Below are 22,200 nucleotides of genomic sequence, written 5' to 3' on the forward strand. Positions count from 1 at the left end.
ATTTGGTGCCTACTGCCTGTTCCTGGGTCTCATGACATGGTGTAGTTGGCAGCTGGACTGTGTCTATTCCTCCCAGACAGCCACACAATAGAGGGGTTAGGTGTACCTGCATGGGCTATTAACTGGCAGGATGGAGGTCGGAGCTGAGCACAAACCCACTTGCAACTCAATAGGCTGTCCCCTACCTTCACGTTATGGCTTGTACCCTCTGCACTGTTCATGCAGCTAGCTTGGAACCAAGGCAGAGGAGGCACGAAACTTGAAGAACTTCAAAGGGAATTCTCTAGACAATTCTACTTTAAAAAATATATTAGGTATAAAGATAGGACTGTCAGACTCACTCATTAGTACACTCCTGGACCTGTGGATAATAAAGAAGAAGCACTGCTGTGCTGTTTTGCTAGAAGATGGACTGCCACTCTGCTACCCTGTTACTCTCTGTCCTGCTGCCTGTTTTGCTGAGACTTGAACTGCACTCTTCATCCCAGGCTGGAGTGACTCCAAGAGTCAGCCGACTGACCTCCTGTTCTGAGCTACAGGGAGATAACAAGCTCCAGAGGACTCCCTGCAACTGCCCAGGCAGCCTAGTGCACTGGGCCTTCCTGAGCCATGCTGGCTTTCACTGGAGTGTGTTCCTGATCCCCAAATTGTGCCTCCCCAAGTCATGGGCCCTTGGCTGGCATCAGAGAGAGCTCCTACAGGCCTAACACAAAGCCTTGCCACAGGGCTCGCAGCTGCACCGTAACCGACACCAATGGACGCAAATCCCTGCAAAGCGTCGCTGCACAGCTCATCAGAATTAACCAAGAGCTACGGAAAGCACTGCAAGGCCTCGTAGCTTCACCGGAACTGGCGCTGGACGATGCATAGCCTCGCAAAGCAACAGTTCACAGACTGCGCACCAAGGATATACGGTACAAACTTCAGTGGGCTGTCCTATGCCCAGCCTGCGCTCCATCATGGCCAGCCTGAACTTGTGACTTTGAGGCCATCTGGTCGTGTTGGACTGTGACAGTTGATCTTTGCACCTTTTGGTACTATTTTTACCTAAATCTTTACAATTAAATACCTTCAGTTCTACTGATTATATTTTAATCATTTTGGCCACAAATAATTTATTGAATTTAACTCTATTTTTCTAAAATGTTTTGAGATTTTTTTCTTGTTGTGTTTTTACTTTATTAATGTTTGAAGTGCTGCCTAGACACTTTACACACTGCCTCTAAGGTAAGCCTGACTGCTTTTGTCCCAAGCTACCAGAGGAATGATCACAGGTTAAATTGGGGTTTGCTTGTGATTCTCTCTGACAAGAATTGTGGTTGCTGCTTGAGTAGGGTTTTGCCACACTCAATCAGTAATACAATTTCCTGCACAATCTTTCAAAGCTTCTAACAATTTTGTTCAGATTCATCACAGTGTACTAAAGTTATCAGCAAATGTACACGTGTAAGGGGCCTTTTTTTAAAATGCCCCCCTTTGATGGACCTGCATAAGTGTGATAATGCAACATGACTGCCAAATTTTATGCGTATTCACCTAGCAGTGCAAAAGTTATAAACAAATCCACGGATAGCTTTTCAACTGACAAGATATGCAAAAGTGATAACCTTTTCCAGCCCAGCTGACAAATTTGTCAAATGAGTTATATTTTAAAAACGATTGAATATAATTATTTCAAACCACAAAAAGCACGCTTTCTGATTAAAGTTCTTCTGTCATATGAAGTTTGGTGTAAACTCTGTCAAGCAGTTTTGTGCTGTAGTTATGAGCGACGCTTTTTGTGGATGCTAAAATAAGAAAAACACATTTTTGGAACTTCTACTATTCACTATTTTACCTTGCACAAAAGTGCACAGAAATTGGCATGATGGACATTATTTGCCTATGTTACAGGCAAATTAAAAAAAATGCTTTTTCAGTGGGAAGTGCAGCTGTTCCATAACTAACCAGTGGTGACTGCCACTGTATAATATATATATATATATAATTACCTACTGGCAGTCGCCAGTAGGTAGTTATAGTTAGGATTATTTTCAATACAAAATCTCAACATTCTATTGTGAATAACTTTGGCGCCGGTTGAGGAATCTGCCTGAAAGTTTCCTCAAATTTGCCTCGCGGCACCCCGGTCCTTCCCTGAAAGTTTGGGGGGGGATTTGTCAAGCAAAGGCCGAGATAAAAGGGGGGTCCCAAAACGTGTTTTCCCCATGTTAATTTCCATAGGGCGGTCGACCTCACTTTTAGCCCGAACGGCAGAATGGATTTCCACCAAACTTGGCAAAATTGTAGGGACTGGTAGCCCGATGTGCCTTTGCTATGTCTCAAGATATGTGCTCCAGTGAATTTTGAGTAATTTAGGTTCAAAAAAATATATATATCTATAAGCGCGCCCCGGTACGCGAACCGTGGCGCGCTCCAGCGCGCTACGCGAGTTCGCGCGCGGAAAGCTGATTGGCTCTCGGGTGTCTGTCAACATTCCAAACAGTCCGGAGCGGCCGCCATCTTGTGTCTCGGTAGGATCGAGACACAAGAGGTGCCAAAAACAAAGGGGGAAAAGACCATAAGGGGGCAGAGTAGACCCCCCCTGACCCCCTAGGTTTGATGTGGGGGCCATAAAAGGCCCCGCGCGGCAAAAAAAATCTTTTTGGGTTTTTTCGATTTGCGCGGGGGAGCGCCCGGTACGCGCCCCGGGGAGCGTACCCTGGAGAAAAAAAGGAAGACAGTTTTTAAAAAATGGAGCATTTTTATATAAATTGGAGGTAGTTCTGAAAAGAACTGTTTTTTTATTCTTTTTGTTGTTTTATATTTTTTTATTTTTTTTTAACATTTTTTATTTTTTTTGGCTTTTCTGAACAATTTTATATTTTTTTGTCGTTTTTCTGGGGTCAAACAAAACACAGGGAATTGCAAACAGCTCAACTGGAGCAAAAAAAATAGAAAAAAATTAAAGTTGCTTGCTGCAGTGATGCTTGTCTGCAGCTCGATTGAGTAAAGTGATGCTTTGCTCACCATATGAAATTGTTTTGTTGCAATATATGCAAAGAAATTTAAATTTTGCAAACCTGGTTTGTACATTAGGGAACATCTCCCTAGCCTCTGCACCCGATGGAGTGGGTTGATTGGAGGTGCTTGAAGAAGAAGGAAGGGGAGGGTTCTTGGTCAGTTCCCTGACCTCTGCTGCCGAATAATTGTTCGGGTGCTTCCTCTGCATATGTCTAATCATATTGTGGTTCCCAAAAGAGTATTTTTTGTTTGGGTTCCCTCTTGACAGTTGTTGGTTACAGATGAGGCAAGTCACCTTAGCTGCATTCACTTTTTTTGCACCCCTTGGCATCTTGTAAAACTCCCAAATAAAATGTTCCTTGGGTCTGTATGGGGGATTGTCCTCAGGCAGATATTGCATCTCTTCCTGCCTCTCTTCATCCTCCTTTTCTTCTTGACCACCAATGTGGTCTTGTGGTGGTCCTTGTGGTGGTGGTGGTGCAGATGCACCTGCAGCTGCTACTAGTGAAGCCATTTCTCACAGAATGAATGCAGGTCTTCTTCACTCAAACAACAAAGTGAAAATGAGGAAAAAAGGTGGGGTCTTTCATCATTTGGAAAACAAAACTGTTGTGAACCAATCAAAAGTGTTATTTTCAGGTCTCATGACCTGGGCTTTCTCATCATTTGGAAACTAAAAGTGTTCTGAACCAATCAAAAGTGTTATTTTCAGGTCATATGACCCGACGCGCTTACGCTATGCGACCCGGTGCGTGCCCGGGGGCGCGCCCCGGGGCGTGCCCGGCGGCGCTTACGTTGCGCGATCGTATGCGCTCGGGTGCTTCCGGGTGCGCTTACGCAGTGCGTCATATGACGTATCACGCGGCTACGCGATACGTCACGATGTTGTTTTCGTTCGCGGGAATAGCGCTAACGGGACGCTCACCGGTACGCGCCCCAGGACGCGCCGAAGCACTGCGCTTACCGGTGAGCGCATCGGTACGCGCCCCGGGAGCGCTCCGAGGCAAAAAAAAAAAACTATTACATAATTATACAATATAAAATTTGTTATAAAAAATATTACATTTCATACCTATAGAGATTTGCTATTAAAAAACCTTTGAAATTCACTGAAAAAACCATAGGTTCCACACCAGTTATAGTTCGGAATTAGCATTTAAAAAACCTATTCAATTCACTGAAAAAACCATAGGTTTTACACCAGTTATAGTTAGCTGGAAGTTTTACTCGCATAAAACCATTGAAATTCCCACGTTATAGTTAGTTGGACTCACTATAACTTGCGCGTGCAATGCACTGCTGATGACGTCACATATTACATCACTCATGACATGGTCAGTGACATCACTCATGACATCACTGATGACACCATCCTTGTGACAGAGTGACAGACCTCCTTTCACTGTAATGTAACCCATGAAACACATATTCAAAAATAGAAATTAAAATTTTCAAAAAAATGGAGATACCCATACCAGTTACAACAACCAATTCAATAATTCCACCATCTATATACACATCCACTCATTCACCAACAGTTCTATATAGTCACTCATACATATACTCAATCATCATATGTAGTGATACACCTATACATCCTGTTACACACCGACAGTCATCAAAAAGTTTCTCTCACACATACTCACACATGCAAGTAAACTATTGAACATCCATTTATTTGCATATACAGCTATACACACACTACCACCTTACTTCTAAGGAAACTTGCACATACTTACTCTCTTAAACTATCACTTATAGAAACACATACTTATTTAAACAGGAACTCTTACAATCTCTTACTCTCACATATACACACTTATATACATCAATACTCACATATACTAGATTAAAACATATGTAGTTACTGATAAAGACACTAGTGAGACAGTCATTCACTCACTAACACACACATATACACACTCATCCACCCATACAGTCCTGCACATATGCTGTCTTCAAAACACATACAAAGAGAGAGTTAGTCATTCATGCATCTATGTGATAAGTAATACCCCCACCAAACCATACAAACACTCATACTGATACTAAAAAAACATCTAAGCTGCCCGGCTCCAGGACCTCATGCCTGCTCTTATTCACCCCGACCAATCTGGCTTCATAAAAGGTCGCCAGACCCACGACAACACCAGAAGGCTGATTCACCTGATCGAGAAGGCTAATCGCTTTAAGATCCCAGCGGTCTTGGTGGGCCTTGACGCTGAAAAGGTGTTCGACCGGGTGGACTGGAACTTCCTCTTTAGTACCTTGAAGGCCTTTGGTTTTTCACCCAAATTTATCGATATGCTTCGGGCCAACTACCATGGTCCGCGCTCGAGGGTTATGGTGAATGGCCATGTTTCACCCTTCTTTGCACACTCCCGGGGTACGAGACAGGGCTGCCCCCTATCTCCCCTACTCTTTGCGCTCAGCATCGAGCCTCTGGCCCTTAGGGTACGGGAGGACCCGGATATTGTTGGTCTCCCCTTTTCGGGGGAGCAGCATAAAATATCCCTCTTTGCTGACGACGTTCTATTGTCACTAGTGGACCCGGGGAACTCCCTCCCACGGGTGCAAGAAGTACTCTATCAGTTCGAAGCAGTGGCGGGTTTTCGGGTCAATCCCGGCAAGTCTTACATCCTCAATCTCACGCTGCCGCCCGCTGAGGTGGACCGCATCCGACCACTCACGCCCCTGTCGTGGTCCAGCTGCTGCATACAGTATCTGGGGGTCAAGCTGACCTCATCTGTTGCCACCTTGTATGCGGCCAACTTCCCTCCCCTGCTGACCCAGATAACAGACCAAGCTTAATCGTTGGAAGCCCATGTTCATCTCTTGGACGGGTCGCGTACATGCCATTAAGATGACGCTGCTCCCCAAGCTCTTGTACCTGTTCCAAGCACTCCCTATCACTTTGGAGGGGGATTTTTTTAGGCACCTAAAATCCATGATTCTGCGCTATATCTGGCAGGGAGGCCGCTCTAGACTTTCCTTTCTTACGCTGCGTCGGCCTCTGAGGAAGGGTGGGGTCGGTCTCCCGGACATGCATCTCTATTATAAGGCGGCGCAACTCCGAGTGCTGGCCGAGTGGACCCAAATGGAGTCGGAGAAGCACTGGTTACATATGGACAGGAGTGTGGCAGGAAGATCGATATGGGACCTGGTTTGGAAGGCAAAGGGGGATCGGCCTCGCAACGCCTACATTAGCACTCCTACGAGTACCACTCTGAAGGTCTGGGAGTCGGTCTCTAGCGACGAGAGGTGGACCTCCTTCCCATCCCCCTTCAGACCTATCCACTTTAACCCGGCCTTTCCGCCGGCTCTCGTTGAGGGCCCCTTTGATGGGTGGAGGGCGGGGGGTTGCCACGCACTCACACACTTGTTCCATGGGTATGAGCCACTCACCTTCCATAATTGCATGTGTGATTGCGCGGTGCTACCTTCCGAGCGTTACCGGCATGCCCAACTGCTTCACTGGGCGTTGTCACCGGAGGTGCGGGATGCAGCGACGAGGCCTCCCACAGATTTCGAATCCTATATCACCCGCGCAACGTCTATGAAGGGGGTGATTTCATTCCTCTATGATCTTCTATTGACTACTGCTATCTCGCCTCGCCCTAGATACATGGGTCTGTGGGAAGAGCACTTAGGGCGAGATATCTCCGACGAGGAGTGGACTCACCTCTGGCGCGATTTACACAAATTCAATCATTCTATTGATCTCCGGGAGGCCCATATGAAAACAATGCTGGATTGGTATCTTTACCCGACCCGATTGAAAAAGATTTTTCCCTCTGCGTCGGATAGGTGTTGGCGAGGCTGTGGTTTCCTTGGGGATTTTCGCCATATCTGGTGGGACTGCCCTATCATACGCCCCTATTGGGGGGAGATACTGTCTCATATTAAAGATGTGTTGGGTTACCCGATTCCGGACTCCATAGGCTTCGTGCTCCTGGGTCTTCGGGACCCGCTTCTAGAGCATCAGACCAAGGCAGATAAACAAATCCTTTGGCTCTGCATAGGTGCGGCCAAGTTGACTTGGCTGCGGCTTGGAGGAAGAAGGAGGCCCCTGCACTTTCCCTCTGGTTTGCTAAGTTGTGGAAGCTGTTGAGTGTGGAACGTATGGCTGATGTTTTCAGAGGTGACTTTAAGAATTTCACCTTCAGGTGGGGCCCGCTAGTCCGCTTTCTTTCTCGAGGTTTGCCATCGGCGGTCTGTCCACCCACCTTACGTGCACTACATTTGTTTCAGGTGTGAAGACTATTTGAGTGAATGCCTGCTGCTAGACTGCCACCACTGGGGGGAGGGGGGTTGGTAGGTGGCTGGAGCCTTTGGGGGGGGGGATTTGGATTGTTTGTTCCAAGGGGGGGGGGGGGGGTTCCGTTATACCTCGCTGCAACGTCTTTCTCGTGGCCAAGACACATGGAGGCGCAACTTGAACTGGTCGACTACGCCTCTGACTGGGACAGCTTTTGCCTGGTGCCAATGTGGATTGATGCCCCTCCAGGGTTCCTCGTTGGGCACAACGCTGTTGGCTGGCGAACTTTGAGACTTATCCTGCCTAGGGCTGCTGCGTTGTACGAATCTTCAACAATGATATTGCTTCTTGGCCATGTGGAGTTAGCTCCTGCGAGGGCTCATATTGCATTCCGTATGTTCCTATCGTTTCTCTCTTCTATTATTTCTTCCTTCCTGTACTCTCAATAAAAATATCTTTAACAAAAAAAAAATCTAATAACCCATATACCTACACATGTAGCTACTCACCAACCCATGCAGCCACTTATACACAAATGGAAACACTAATACATACATTTAAATATTTAAACATTACTCACTAATATATGTATTCACTAAGATGCACTTAATAAGCCAGTTAACCAATCAATTTTTTTTAAAAAAACCATCCATTTAGACACTTATTTAAACATTTATTCTTCCATCAACTTTTACATATACATATATTAAACATATTTATTTTTCAGAAAGACACACATTCACTGGATGGTGTCATCAGTGATGTCATGAGTGATGTCACTGACCATGTCATGAGTGATGTAATATGTGACGTCATCAGCAGTGCATTGCACGCGCAAGTTATAGTGAGTCCAACTAACTATAACGTGGGAATTTCAATGGTTTTATGCGAGTAAAACTTCCAGCTAACTATAACTGGTGTAAAACCTACGTTTTTTTCAGTGAATATATATATATATATATATATATATATATATATATATATATATATATATATATATATATATATATATATATATATATATATATATATATATATATATATACGCATGTTTATTTATTCTTACTCTGAAAAAAAAAGTTCAGGGGACATTATAGTTAGGTGACAATGTCATTCATAGAGTTAAGCTTTAAACCCAAATCACCCACTGAAATTCACTTGTTATATTTTAGTGAGCTAACAATAACTTACGCCCCACCACACACTGCTTATGACCTCACATATTACATCACTCATGACATGTTCAATGACAACATTGATGACCTCATCCAAACTACAGCTCTAAAATGTATATTATAAACCAGTAAATCATTTCACATATGTAAAGAAGTACTAAATGTTGCAGAATCATGTAAAGCATACATTACATGGATATATGTGCATGTGTAAAATGACTATAGGTTTAAAACGTAACACTATGACTTACCTTTGTCACCTGTTTTTAAATATATGATGCTGTATGCACATTCTAAAAACTTACTAAGAGTCTCCTGGCTTGTCCTCTCATGTAAAGTTTTTCACTTACATACCTAACTGTACTCCTTACCAACACCGGTTGAGATATTGTTGTTATTTGCATGTACCTACCCCGATCTCAACTAGGTCTTTGGGTTACACTCCTGTTGTTTCAGACTGGCCCCTCCTGGGGCACCCACTGCCTTAATTTATGTTGGGGTTGCCGTGGGAGCCCCAAGGCCCCCGCCACTCAGCCGGCTCCCGGCACTCCACAATGCTCTGTTCCCATCCAGCAAGAGCATTTTCTTTTCTGCTCCCGCCCTTGAGTGGGAGCAGTACAGTCCCCTGCCCATGAGAAATATGGGCAGGGAGGGAATGAGCTAGCACACCCGCTCCCTTCCCAGAAACGGGCAGAGGGGCAGGCTTTGCACCCGGCCAGTATTTTTTCTAGTGTTCCCTGGAACTGGGGCTCCCTGAGGGCAATGGTAGACATTGTGCTGTGTCCGTAACAGCTACAGCAAAAACTGCTAAACAGAATACACTAAATTTGGCAGGAAGCTAGATCTTGGTTTGCAGAATGTGCTTTTTTGATACAACTGTTCAGAGAAAGCCAAGTTCCTAAAAATACTGAACATCTGTTCCGAAAACGAATGCGTAGTAGGGCACTCTTTCCATAGAGTGAATACTGTTTACAGTACCCACTTCTCTACTCATATCAACTTCATTTCTCAATTTAGGTTCGGTGACTGTCAGGGGTTTGATATAGAGTCAGTGCTTTTGTCTATATCAAACCCCTGACAGTCACCAAACCTAAATTGAGTAATGAAGTTGATATGAGTAGAGAAGTGGGTACTGTAAACAGTATTCAATCTATGGAGAGAGTTTACTCTGTACCACACATTTTGCAGACAGTGGAACTCTCATTAGAAATACACTATAGAGTATTAAAAAGTATCTACTAAGAACAGTGAACACTCTATGCAACAATTGGCAAAAAAGACACTGTTCACTTAAAATAAGCAATGTCTGAAGGTAGCAAAGGTTATACTACCTGCAGCCTTCATACTGTAGTGAAAACTTTACAGAGAGAGCCCATCTTTTGAATCAAAACAAGCACATGTACATAGTTAAATACCTGGTGTACACAGTCTTCTATGTTACGTATAAATTGTCATGATGAGACAATTGTGTATAATAACTCAAGGCTGCTTGCAATACTTAGTATGTGGAATCTTTGCCCTGTTACAAACCTGCTTTTCTACAGAGCCTAAAAACGTGTGTGGAACATACTAAAACACAAGTTTTCAACTGTCACCTGCACACAGGGTTACTCTTCAATGCAAACTTTTCTAATGTGTTCAATACCTGTACATAGCTGCGATGTATTAGGAGCATGTGTGTTTTGTAAACACTTACACCCTTTAGCTGGACATTGGCTGTACAAAACTAGTTGTCAAAGTACTATGGTAATTATGCGCCACTATGTAAACTATAAATCAAACTAACTCATTGGATGATGTCATCAGTGATGTAATCAGTTATGCCATTTGATATATCATGAGTGATGTCATAAATGATGTCATAGAACATATCATTAGTGATTTAGTATGTGAGGTAATAATAATGACATGGTGGGGCCACGAGTTATAGTTAGCTCTGCTAACTATAACTGGTGAATATCTGTGTTCTGTAGTTCAAACCGTTTGTTGTCACTGACATATTCATCTAACTATAAGGTAAATTTAACCATCGTTTTTTGCAGTGAATACATATATGAATATATATGTACACATACATATGGGTAGGGGTTAAATGGCTTGATTTTCAGTTGACCCTGTAACCACCTTACTGGTAAATGTCAGAAAGCCGTAGTTTGAACTGTTGTCTGACATATTGTGTCCTATATATATTTTTCAAAAACATATCGCCCCATTTTGTCTACATTTTCAAATATTAAATCCAGTGAGGCAATAAGTTGGTGAACAATATTTAGAACACAATATTTATGGTAGATGATGTTCTGATTGGAGTTTTCTGGTGCCGCTCCACTACAACACAAAACAGGGTATTGTGAATCCCCTTTGCAGCACCTGGGTTTACAGTTTCAGTTGTCTGGCTGCCTTGAGGTTTCCGTTCAGCAATCCTACCCAAGCTTCCCACAGAGCTGAGATATGCAATCCTTTGAGCTTCCACTTACACACTGGTACCTTCAACAGGACAGTCTCGTCAACAGGGGCGGTTCCTGATAATAAGTGGAGGGCCTCGCCCATCCAATTTTGTAAAGCCATATTACCATCCACATTTCTTTAATGAAACAGTGCCTTTGCCTGCCTAATGTGACGCTCACTGACATAGATGTTGTCGAGCCATACCCGAGTGCATGTGTGCCAGTTATTGAGACATGTAAGCAAGCGATGCGGGCTGACATGATGCCAGCCCTGGCTTCCAGTACTTGCAGGTCCTCACGGACCATCAATTGGTGACACTAAGCAGCATCCGATTTTGAAGCAGCCCCGGGCATGTACAGTGTCAGTCCTGTAGTTCCGGGGCTGCTCGTCCATTATTGCTAAAGTTTCCTCCACCTCACTCTTTCCTAAGCCGTCTCAGGGTGGGATGTGGTCAGCAAGCATAGTTGACACCACCCAACCCTGTGAGGATGTGGGACAGGGAGGGGTTACAGCAGTACTTTAAATGGAAAAAAATAAGTGCAGGTTCTCTTAAAATTAGCTATGAGTGTAGCAAGTGGGCGGGGCTAGGTGCGGGGCGAAAGGCAAGACATATAAGACACTTCTGCTATGTGGCCGAATACTTATATATTCTTTATTGCGCACTCATAGCAACAAGAAGCAATGATCACACAAAACATTCCAGAATGTCCTTTAAAATCCCTCCCTAGTGTCTGGATTCTCTCCCTCTTTCACTCGCTTTTCTCTCTCACACACACAAACATGCGCACACAAGCAGGCAAACACCCAGACACAAGCAGACAGTCACACAAAACACTCGGGTGAATAAAGGCCGCTTTCTTTTCTTTCGTGGCTTTCTTAATTGCTGCTATTGCTGCTGTCAGCGGGATGCCTGGATTCAGTGTGTGCACAAATGCGCACCATGGTGTGAATGTGATTGACAGCACAGGGCCTGAACGGACCCTGCTCTGTCAAACACAGCTGGTTGTGAACACCGGACATTATGTAGATGAGCCCTGCTGAATAGTTTGAAGGTGGCTCCGCTTGGGCTACATAGGGGCTTTAGCTGTCAGACAGCCTCGTTCGTCCGCGTGAGCCAAAGCAACGATGAGCCTGTCTTTGATGAGTACCGGTACTTTCCTTGGAAGCAGAGAAGGGCCGGTGCTCAGAACGGTAAACATGAGAAGTGCCGGTACTCAGTACCGGTGAGTACCGGCCCATTTAAAGCACTGGATTACAGGAGGCTGCTTTTGCAATAGTGCGTGCTAGTTGGTGAGTGACTTTACAGCATGTGACCTGAAGTCATTGATGTAAACAGATACACTGAGCATGCTTCCACCATGCCTCGTGTATCCGTTTATAACATTTCAGGTGAAGCATGGTTTTGACTCTTGAGCTGCACTAGTGTGTAGTACCTCCGTCTGGCTGCGCCACCGACTGCTGCCGGGACTGAAGTGCCCAAGACTGCACCGTACTGGACTGAGGACACGACTTCCCTGGCCTCAGCCTCGCCCATGTAAGTGTATTTGATCATATTTCAAAGAAGATATTGAAACAGGTCCCTATATTCATGTCCTTAACCTTAAAGTTTTAAACATTCAATGTTTAGGAATCGTGCACTGTGTTTTTTGCCAGTAAAGACTTCACTGGCCCCAACACTGCACACGTTCAGAAAAAATAATGCTAAAAACGTTAAGATAATCTTAAGCATTTTAGTTCCCTTCATTTATATTTTCCGCGTTTACCTAATCTTGCATTCTCTACGAGTCTTATATTTAAAATATCGCGTGTTTCTGTTTTTTTGTGTTGGATATTACTCCTATATAGGGCATACTTTTAACTGAGTTCCCTCGATGTTTATGAGGGTGCCACCCACGATTCAGAGGGACTTTTTTTTGGGTGTCACAATATTCTTTTATAGAACATACGTCAGACCGAAAAGCCTCCAGATGTTCATAAGGGGCCACAAATCAGAGCTCCGACAGTGCCTGCCAGTGACCAAAAAGGTTTTCAAACTACATGCCATCCAATCTTTGGCCTCTCTGCAGAGCACGCAGACCAATGGTCATGTATTCCAGTAGCAGTTGTGATTCAGTGCAAATAGGTGTGAATGAAGATGCCAGAATATTGACACAGCTAAAGTAAAAGAAATGACAGTGCTTACCGTCGAGTGGGTGAGTTGGGTGTTTGGGGAGAAAGTGACGGAGATGCGAGGAAGGGCATTTAGGAAAGAGTGAAAAGGTGGAAAGAGATGAAGTGTAAGATATGCAGAAGGGTGAGATGAAAAAGAGAAAACATGCCTTACATAGAGTGAACATTACAGGTGTGACTAAGGCACTCTGAAAACCAGTACTCCTCCCACAGGCCTCAGTAGTATTTAATTCACAATCTCAACATTTCTGACTTTTCAATAACAATTATTTTCTACAAAATCATTTTTGTTACTAATTTACAGTCAACAGCTAACATCCACTGACAAAGCCAAAAGTTGTGGAAGGTTGTATGTATGTCTGTATGTATGTATGTATGTATGTATGTATGTATGTATGTGTGTGTCAGGTGTTGTGTTATATATCTTGTTGCAATGGCAAAAAGTGTAGAGAGAAAGCAACTATGCACACTATGGGAATCTTTGATTTTCATGTTTAAGCCACAACCCCTTTTGAGCGCCCAGCTTCCATATTTTTATCCGACCTAAAGCCCTGTCTGCACGTATTAATTAGTGCATTTTCTTCTAAAGTACATTCCGTATGCAGTGTAAGACACTGGGCAAGCACACACTTTAAAGATCCTGATGTTGTCACACTGTACAATCTACACACTATAGTAGCTGTTGAACATATTTCTTGTAATAAGATATGGGGCAATATTCAGTGTGGGGAGAGGATGTGGCCTAATAGCTAGAGTGGGCGACCTAGAAGATGGGGAACCGAGTTCGAGTCTTGCCAGGGACGCTCAATAAACTGTGATTCTTGGAAAATCACTTCATCTCCACATGCCTACCAAAAAAAAATGTATGTGTCTGTCTGTAATTCAACCGGTGCTCATATAAAGCGCTCTGATACCTTTGACTCAAGTTTGCGCTATATAAAACTCCCCCGAAAAATATATATATAGTTTAAGAATACACGTCCACAATTGCTTTATAAACCACCTTGCTTTGTCACTTAGGGGCTCATTACGATGTCGTGGGTCCGACTCCGACAGATCATCGTTGGTGTTGGACCCACCGACCTCAGTAGCTGCGGTCCGCCCACTGCATTACGATGCGGCGGACTGAGAGACCATCAGCAGCGCTTCCGATGGGTGCGTTAGAGGGTCAGTAATCCCTACAATAAGGTCGGTGCGTGCTCAGGCACTGCCGTAGGGATTACAATGTCCCTTTCTGCCTTCCTGCCAGCCCCTAGCAGGGCCCACTTATCCCCTGGCCGTCCGCATGGGGCCTGTGTCGGGCACCTCTGGTGCCGTGCCCCCCAACTATCCCTGCACCATGTGTCAGGCACCACATGGTGCAGGGATGTTTTTAAAATGTTAATTTTCTTTAGGGACGTGTGCTGAAGCCCGCAGCACACACCGCAATAGAAAATGTACACATTGCGACCACCATAAAGGCGGCCGCATTGTATTCAGGGCAGTGGGACCGCCGACTTCTAGTTGGGCGGTCCTGCTTCTGCTACGGTGCCGGTCGGACGAGAGTCCTACCGGCATCGTAATCAGGCCCTAAATTCATTAATAAATATTGCTATAAAATGCACTATTTGGTGGTACTCCTTTTTCACACTTTTCTCAGGGGAGACCCCTCAAACCTCCTGTTGCCACCTGGGCTTTGCCCGCTTGCTTCTTTAAGTTCATTCACAACTTTTACACCACATCATTTTCAAATGTTACCAGCCACTACTCATGGTCCAGTTCCTAACGCACCAGCAAATGTGTCTGTTTCTTCATCCTCCGCCTGTCTGTTGTGTCTCCTAGATTCGGAGCTGGCCCTGATGTACAACGACGAGTCTGTGCTGGAGAATCACCACCTTGCCGTAGGCTTTAAGCTGCTTCAAGAAGAGAACTGTGACATTTTTGTGAACCTCACCAAACGCCAGCGGCAGACCATGAGGAAAATGGTCATTGATATGGTAAACTTCAGGGTTTATTTTTGGTTTTAAATTATCAGAATCTTTCTGTTGCATTAAGTTTAGAGCTGGTCCAAACTCCCTAAGTAAATCTGTATCCTAAGGGCCATGTTTAACACAGACATATCTTTAAACCTTCAGTTTAATGCTGCCACCAAAGAGGCCCATGCCCTGCCAAGCAGTTCTGTAAGCTAACAACCATGTGTAACATAGATATACATTTCGAACGTCAAGTGAATGATGTCCCCAAAACAGGTCCATAACACACCAAGAATGTCTGCAACCTCAGAGACAGATTTAACGCAGACATACCTTTGTGTTAAAAAGTGAATGTTATCATCAAAACAGGTCTATAAACCATAAAGCATAAAGTAGGTCTGTAACATAAGCGTTCCAAGCAGAACGCGGAGTGGGCAAAACTCTGCGAACTCTGCCGGCGGAGCGGAATTATTCTTCCATCCCTACTTTGAAGTCAGTCTGCTGATATGTCAAGTTAAGTCACATCTTCATAGCACATTGCCATTACATATGGCTCTTCATCACACAGTGTCAGGCTCACTGTTTACATCTCCAGGCTGACTTCCCCAATAAAAGCACTCTTGATATTATAGGCCACATTTCACTACATTCCAGTTTGAAAATAGCAATCCTTCATTATTAGATTAATTAATTGTGGGTTTCAAGTGTTGGACCCTCCTACCATTGTATCTTTGCCTGGAATCCAACTTCCCCAAATTCCGCAGAGGAGTGTAAACTTGTCTCTTCTGACAAGTGCCTGTGAATGACCGTCCTACCCCCAAGCCTGGTTCAATGAACAAAGTTGTGTATTAATTTTTCTTACCCCTCCACAGGTAATACACATTGACATGGCCATGAGGCTGCATAAAAAGCTGTACAAAAGAAGTTCTTTTCTTTTTTGGTTACAATGAATTTTCTTAAAAAACATAAACAAGTAGATAAATATTAAGAACACTGGTGTACATCTACAAAACTATAATGTTATGCCGTAAAAACAAAAACTACCCAATCCTAATAAAAAAGTCGTTGTAGCATAAAAGCCCAGAAAACATTTTTTTCATATTATTTTTGTAGATTTATTATTTTAGCAAGGTATTTTGCTGAAAAACACAAGTTATTTTCAAATTATATTTTTCTCTGAAAGTGTTTGCAAGAAAACTAGATAAACTAAAAAAATGTGGTTACTTTCTCAAAAGTTATAACTGAAAGAAATAGTACGTTATAACTTCATAAAATTGCACACAGATCAATTTTCAAGGAGCAGAATTATAAACAATTTCATGTAGGTGTGAAATTTAGTTGGTGGCTAAAATAGAGCCATCAGTTGTGAGCTTAAAGATTGAGATGTGTAACCTCCTGGAGGAGCAAGATTTGTGAGTTTGATTGGTGGGCTGTATAGGCTGGTCACCAGTGGCCGAAGTGTGGTCTGCAGACGTGTGGTCTGCAGACCCTCAATTTGGCCTCGTCCTGAAAAATGATCTGGATGTTCCCCCACCCTCTGATTACTGATACCATGGGCACTAGTAACTTTGTGAGTGGGGAAAATATGGCCCATTATGATGTGGACCTTAAGAAGCCACAAAAAAATGTGTAATTACTGAGGGATTAGTTTTTCTAGGTCCAGTTCACCCAGCCATTCTTCATGATTTCACAAACTTTCCCACAGAGATTTTAAATGATTTCAGCAGCTGCAATATAGTTGTGAAAATAAAGTTCACTTAAAACTCCAAAAGCGGGCTGGAAACTTCTTTTACCAGCCCCACCGGAATTAAGAGGACACTCTTAATGAATGCCTAACACTCCATTTCTTTGCTTGTGCTACTCAGGTACTTGCTACAGACATGTCCAAGCACATGAGCTTGCTGGCAGACCTAAAGACCATGGTGGAGACGAAGAAGGTGACCAGCTCTGGTGTGTTACTGCTGGACAACTACACAGACAGGATACAGGTGGGTAGCAACTGATTTCCCCTTTCTAAGCATATAACCATAGTAAGTGGCCAGAGTCATGCCTTACACTTCTACAATGAAAGTTCACAGAGGAATTTAAACCCTTTACAGAGGAGCAGAGCTTATCTGTTGCTTCATAATTGCATCCCTTTTTGTGCTCAAGGTCATTATCCACAATGCTAACCAAGCTGCGATGTAGCAGGCATTATGACCCTCCAAATGACTTTGTCTACAGTGGTCACAGGATTTCATTTTCATCACATGGACCCCTATATCTCTTGGCTCGAGTCCATAAAGTATGGCACTAGTTGCTTACCTGTCCTTTCAGGGGTTGGGATCTATCACTCCAGGGTAGATTCCATACTGTATGTTACATCTGAGATTTATTGTGGAAGTACAGACCTGGCATTTCCCAATCTAAGCATGCAGAATTAAGCTGGCATCTGAGCACCACCTACCCAAACACCATATCAGGTGAGAGCCAAACACTCCACTCAGTGAGTTTTAAGACCGGTACAAGAACGAGGTCTGTTCTAAGAAAGTCACAAACTACAAAAAAAAAATTCTAATACGACTGATTGTGATCACTTCAGGCCATGGACTAGAATTATCCTTCACCTATTGTCCCTGACTATTTTCTCTGCCCTCCAGAATGGAACTTCAAGCCTTGGTAACCTGTCTAGCCACTAGCTACCTTCAACTCTCCTAAACCTATCTCACTCATTCTATAAGGATGTGCAACTCTTGTACGAAGAGACTGGCCACTGCCACTACTTCTGAATACTTAAAGCATTCTAAACTCTTGCTATGTAGGCTTTGATATTGTCAATCCTTGCAGGTCAAACCCATGTCCCTCACCAGTCTCTCAAGTGGACACTTGAAAGTATTGTAAAGTCTCTCATTAAAAATCAGCAGCGGCCCATGCAGGTAAGAGCGGTGGGGCCAGGTTGGGGGAGGGGGGATTTTGACAGACAACGATAAGGTAGAATGAATTATTTATTTAATTTTCCCTTGTGGTCATCTCTCAGATTCCCCCCAACCCGGCCCCACGCCCCAACCCAGCACCACTACTCTTACCTGCACGGCCCGCTCCTGTTAAAAATATATATATGCCGTGCATTGCGGATACTTAAGTGAGATCCTCCTAGTGGATTGAATTCCTCTCTTACCTTCCTCCCACATGCATTCACACTGCTCAGCTGTCAATGTCGGCTCCTACCAAAATAATTTAATATCCCTCATTTAGACTCCACCATTTCATCTTAACCTTTTAAATTAGCTCAGGAAATTCTACAGTACTTACTGGGTTTGAGTTTTCGGTCCATATGGGTGGATGCAGCATGTTATGTGCGAAGGTTTGATCAGCCTTCCACTGCCCTTTTCTCCTCCAAACCCACTGCGATGCCAAGAGCCACATTTATTGAAACATCGTTGATGAATCATGGGCTCCTGGAGGTGCAAAAGCACCTACCTAAAAGGAACTCATTGGTCACACCTTGGTAGAATCAACATAATACTCCTTGGTGGTATAACAGTGTCGGGTTAGTTGCACATCTGTTGGTCCTAGGTAGGCTTCATTTAAGACTTCTTAACAGTGTTAAATAGTTTGTCCATCAATTTCTCCTTTGTAGATTCCATTTAATTCTCTTGATGCACATCCAAAATAAAGCAGCACCGGCATGTGTCGGTGCGTGTAGTCACACTTTTATTAAACACCCAAGCGAATGCACAGGGACACTCAAATGTGTTGTCACTATGCTGTCCCAACCTCATACACCACAATCAGCCTATCTGATACAGGTGAATCCATAGACTACACCTTTCAGTCATGCACTATGAAGGGCGCCCAGGAACCTAGAGAAAATTAGAGTGTTTCACACCCTCACCAGGGTTATAAAGCACTCTATAAACACTGCAATAGCACCAACTAGAATAAAACTTTAGGCCTCGCCAGGGGTCTGAAACTACTATGTAAATATCCATAACTTGACAATCTTCTGCTAATACTAAGTAGCTTAGCAAGGATGCATGCTTGGTATGTTTAGAGATTGCTTGGTTATCTGAGACATGTTCTAAAAATTACCCTACCCTTGGGTTTTTAAGCAGAATGTTCAAGGAATCTTCATGTATCATATTAACTGCTCCTCACACATGCCAGGCTGTGCGGTTCAAATGCCTCACCTTTTCACATGCCTGTTCGAAACACTCAAAAAAGGCTCCCGATGAGAATGCGGTCTCCATACAGCACACCGTCATTACCTCTGCTTCTGCCTCTTCTTCTGCAGGTTCTCCGGAACATGGTGCACTGTGCTGATCTCAGCAATCCAACAAAGCCCCTGGAGTTATACCGGCAGTGGACAGATCGCATCATGGATGAGTTCTTCCACCAGGGGGACAAGGAGCGGGAGAGGGGAATGGAGATCAGTCCCATGTGCGACAAGCACACCGCCTCTGTGGAAAAGTCGCAGGTCACTATTTTTATATTTCTTAATTGTATTCGTGTGTTTGTGGAATGGGTGATGCAAAGCTGCTATCCCATCAATCTGTCATGAATTTGCAGGTTTCCTCACTCTAGCTCTAGTGCACTAAGATTCCTGCAAAGGAAATCACAAATTGCATCACATAACTATTTTCGATTTCTTAATAGGAGTCCTTTAAAATGGGTTCAGTAGAATTCGGTGTAATTTCCACCAGACTGCTACCGAATGCAGTGGTATTTTGTGAAATGACCTATGTATTAGTAGGTTGGTTCACAAAATACTGATTCATAGTGGGTTGCAATTCAACCTACCCTATTACTTTGTAAGAGATAGGTTGCAAATTGAGAGGCTCTACAGTTGGGTTAGGGTCAAGATCACTATGGGCTCGATTAGGATTGCGGTGAATCCGCATCCTCCGGAGCATGCGGATTCACCGCTGCGATGAATGAAAAGACCCCCGCTACATTAGGATGGCTGGGGGGTCATCGGCGGACGGGAAGACCGTCTGCCGCTTTTCCGCCGCGGCCCATGCAGGTAAGAGCGGTGGGGCCAGGTTGGGGGAGGGGGGATTTTGACAGACAACGATAAGGTAGAATGAATTATTTATTTAATTTTCCCTTGTGGTCATCTCTCAGATTCCCCCCAACCGGGCCCCACGCCCCAACCCAGCACCACTACTCTTACCTGCACGGCCCGCTCCTGTTAAAAATATATATATGCCGTGCATTGCGGATACTTAAGTGAGATCCTCCTAGTGGATTGAATTCCTCTCTTACCTTCCTCCCACATGCATTCACACTGCTCAGCTGTCAATGTCGGCTCCTACCAAAATAATTTATTATCCCTCATTTAGACTCCACCATTTCATCTTAACCTTTTAAATTAGCTCAGGAAATTCTACAGTATCTCTAATATACAAGCTCTAATATGGTGGCGGTGTCTATCAGACACCGCCAGCCATATTAGGATGTGCTTCAGGACATGCATTGCCGCCACGGAAAGGCATACGGTCTTTTCTTTGGGTGCCCCCCTGCATTTGCATGCACAATGCAGCAAGCACCGCACAGTGCCTGCCGCTTTGTGCATGCAAATGCACAGCATGCATATTTAACTTTGCGGTGGGTGCTGCTTTAAGCAGCACCCGCCACAATGTTAAATATACGGGATGTGACCGCCAGGGTGGCCCCCTCCTTACGGTCCCTCCACCTCGGGGTGGCGGACGGATGCAGGTCCGTCCGCCATCCTAATAGGCGCCTATGTCTGTGATTGCTTTATTTAAAGAAGCAATCTAATTTTTTTTGTTTAAATGCAGTCAATTTTCATAGTAAGAAAATAGGGTGCATTTAAAAGGGAAATAACTATTTTTTAAAAACATTTTTGCAAATGGGTACCACGTATTGATTTTGTTGGTTAAACATTAATGTTTTGCAACCAGATTTCAGTTGCGAAACATTAATAGGTAAGCTAAAGAACTGGTATTTGGAAGGGATATCCTTTACACGCCTCTTCCAAATACCAATTCTCTATTTATTCTAAAATCCAAATTAGGAGTCAGTAATAGTTACCAAATCACTAATTCGCAATTTGGGGTTTGTGCATTTTAAAAAGCTTTAGTGGCCGCAAAAGCTCAAATTTGACCTTTGTGGCCATAATGTCGATAAAATTCCATTTATCACCATTTTACTCTTGATCCACTTATGGTGGGAGATACATAAAGCTGGGAACCACAGACTGTACTTTAAGAAACAAAATAGAAGCAAATAGTAAAATAACCCTAACCGTGCCTACTAGGTTATTTGTCAACCAGAAAAAGCACCTTCTGCGTGAAAACAAATCCTAAAACCTGCAGCTTGGGAGCTTCAGGCCCTCCTCCCTTTTCCTCAAGTCCGTAAAAGAAGCATTTGACCGTACTAGGCTGGAGCTCAGAGTTAGATCTAAGTCAAGAGATTGGATCTGCTTACAGTTCATTAAAGCCTTTGATGAAGTGCAACACATGATGCACTAAAAAGTCAATAATTTGGATACGGGCTATGGTATTGAGCTCGGCGAGGAAGTGAATACTGCAACAGAAGATTTGGTAGTGTCCATTCACTGGTGTCACAAGGATCAGGCCATGGTCCAGCACTCTTGAACACACTGGCAAAGTAGGTGGGCGAGGTACAGTAAGCTGATTTAAAGCTCATATGGTGACCTGTCATAAGCTTGCCCATCTTGAGGGTATACTTTTCTAAGAACCAAAGGATTAGTAGGAGAGATAACCACTTCTTCCAAAGTGACCAGGTTAAAAAAAAGATTTTAGCCAGAGAAATCCAGACTCTGCATGAAGTAATGGTGATCAAAAATCATCAGGGCCTACCTTGGTGCTTTCCTGTCTGACAGCCTCTGAGTAGGCAAACCATGAGAGTCGCTTTGGGGAGAGCATGAGGGATAACTGCAACCAGCATAGAAAGAATTCTTCTGAGGTGCCTGTGCACATCACCGGCAAGGAATTGTGTGGATGTTTGTTCACAATTTATGTTGTCAAAGTTCTGGAAGGACTAACACACTACAGTTAAGAGTCCGGCAAGCAAATTAGGGCATTGGTTAAACAATCAGTCAGGTATTTGTGAAGCACGCTACTCACCCGTTAGGGTCTCAAGGCGCTGGGGGAGGGAGGGGGCGTGCAGCTCCAAATCAGCCAAAAAGCCAGGCCTTGAGGCTCTTCCTGAAGATGTGCAGAGTGGGGGA

The 22,200-nt window shown here is 43.9% G+C and overlaps 1 protein-coding gene across 3 annotated transcripts in view; it reads left to right on the top strand.

Moving 5' to 3' along the window:
* The window catches only part of PDE4A (phosphodiesterase 4A), a 1,006,014-nt gene that overhangs the window by 952,712 nt on the left and 31,102 nt on the right, over nucleotides 1-22,200 (top strand). For all 3 annotated transcript variants that reach the window (XM_086959060.1, XM_086959061.1, XM_086959062.1), the window contains exons 12-14: nucleotides 14,875-15,029; nucleotides 16,871-16,993; nucleotides 19,279-19,461. In XM_086959060.1, the coding sequence (XP_086815186.1) occupies nucleotides 14,875-15,029; nucleotides 16,871-16,993; nucleotides 19,279-19,461 (461 nt within the window). The remainder of the gene's footprint in view (nucleotides 1-14,874; nucleotides 15,030-16,870; nucleotides 16,994-19,278; nucleotides 19,462-22,200) is intronic.

Source organism: Lissotriton vulgaris, chromosome 1_1 (assembly GCF_964263255.1).
Source record: "Lissotriton vulgaris chromosome 1_1, aLisVul1.2, whole genome shotgun sequence".
NCBI classification, from domain to species: Eukaryota; Metazoa; Chordata; class Amphibia; order Caudata; family Salamandridae; genus Lissotriton; species Lissotriton vulgaris.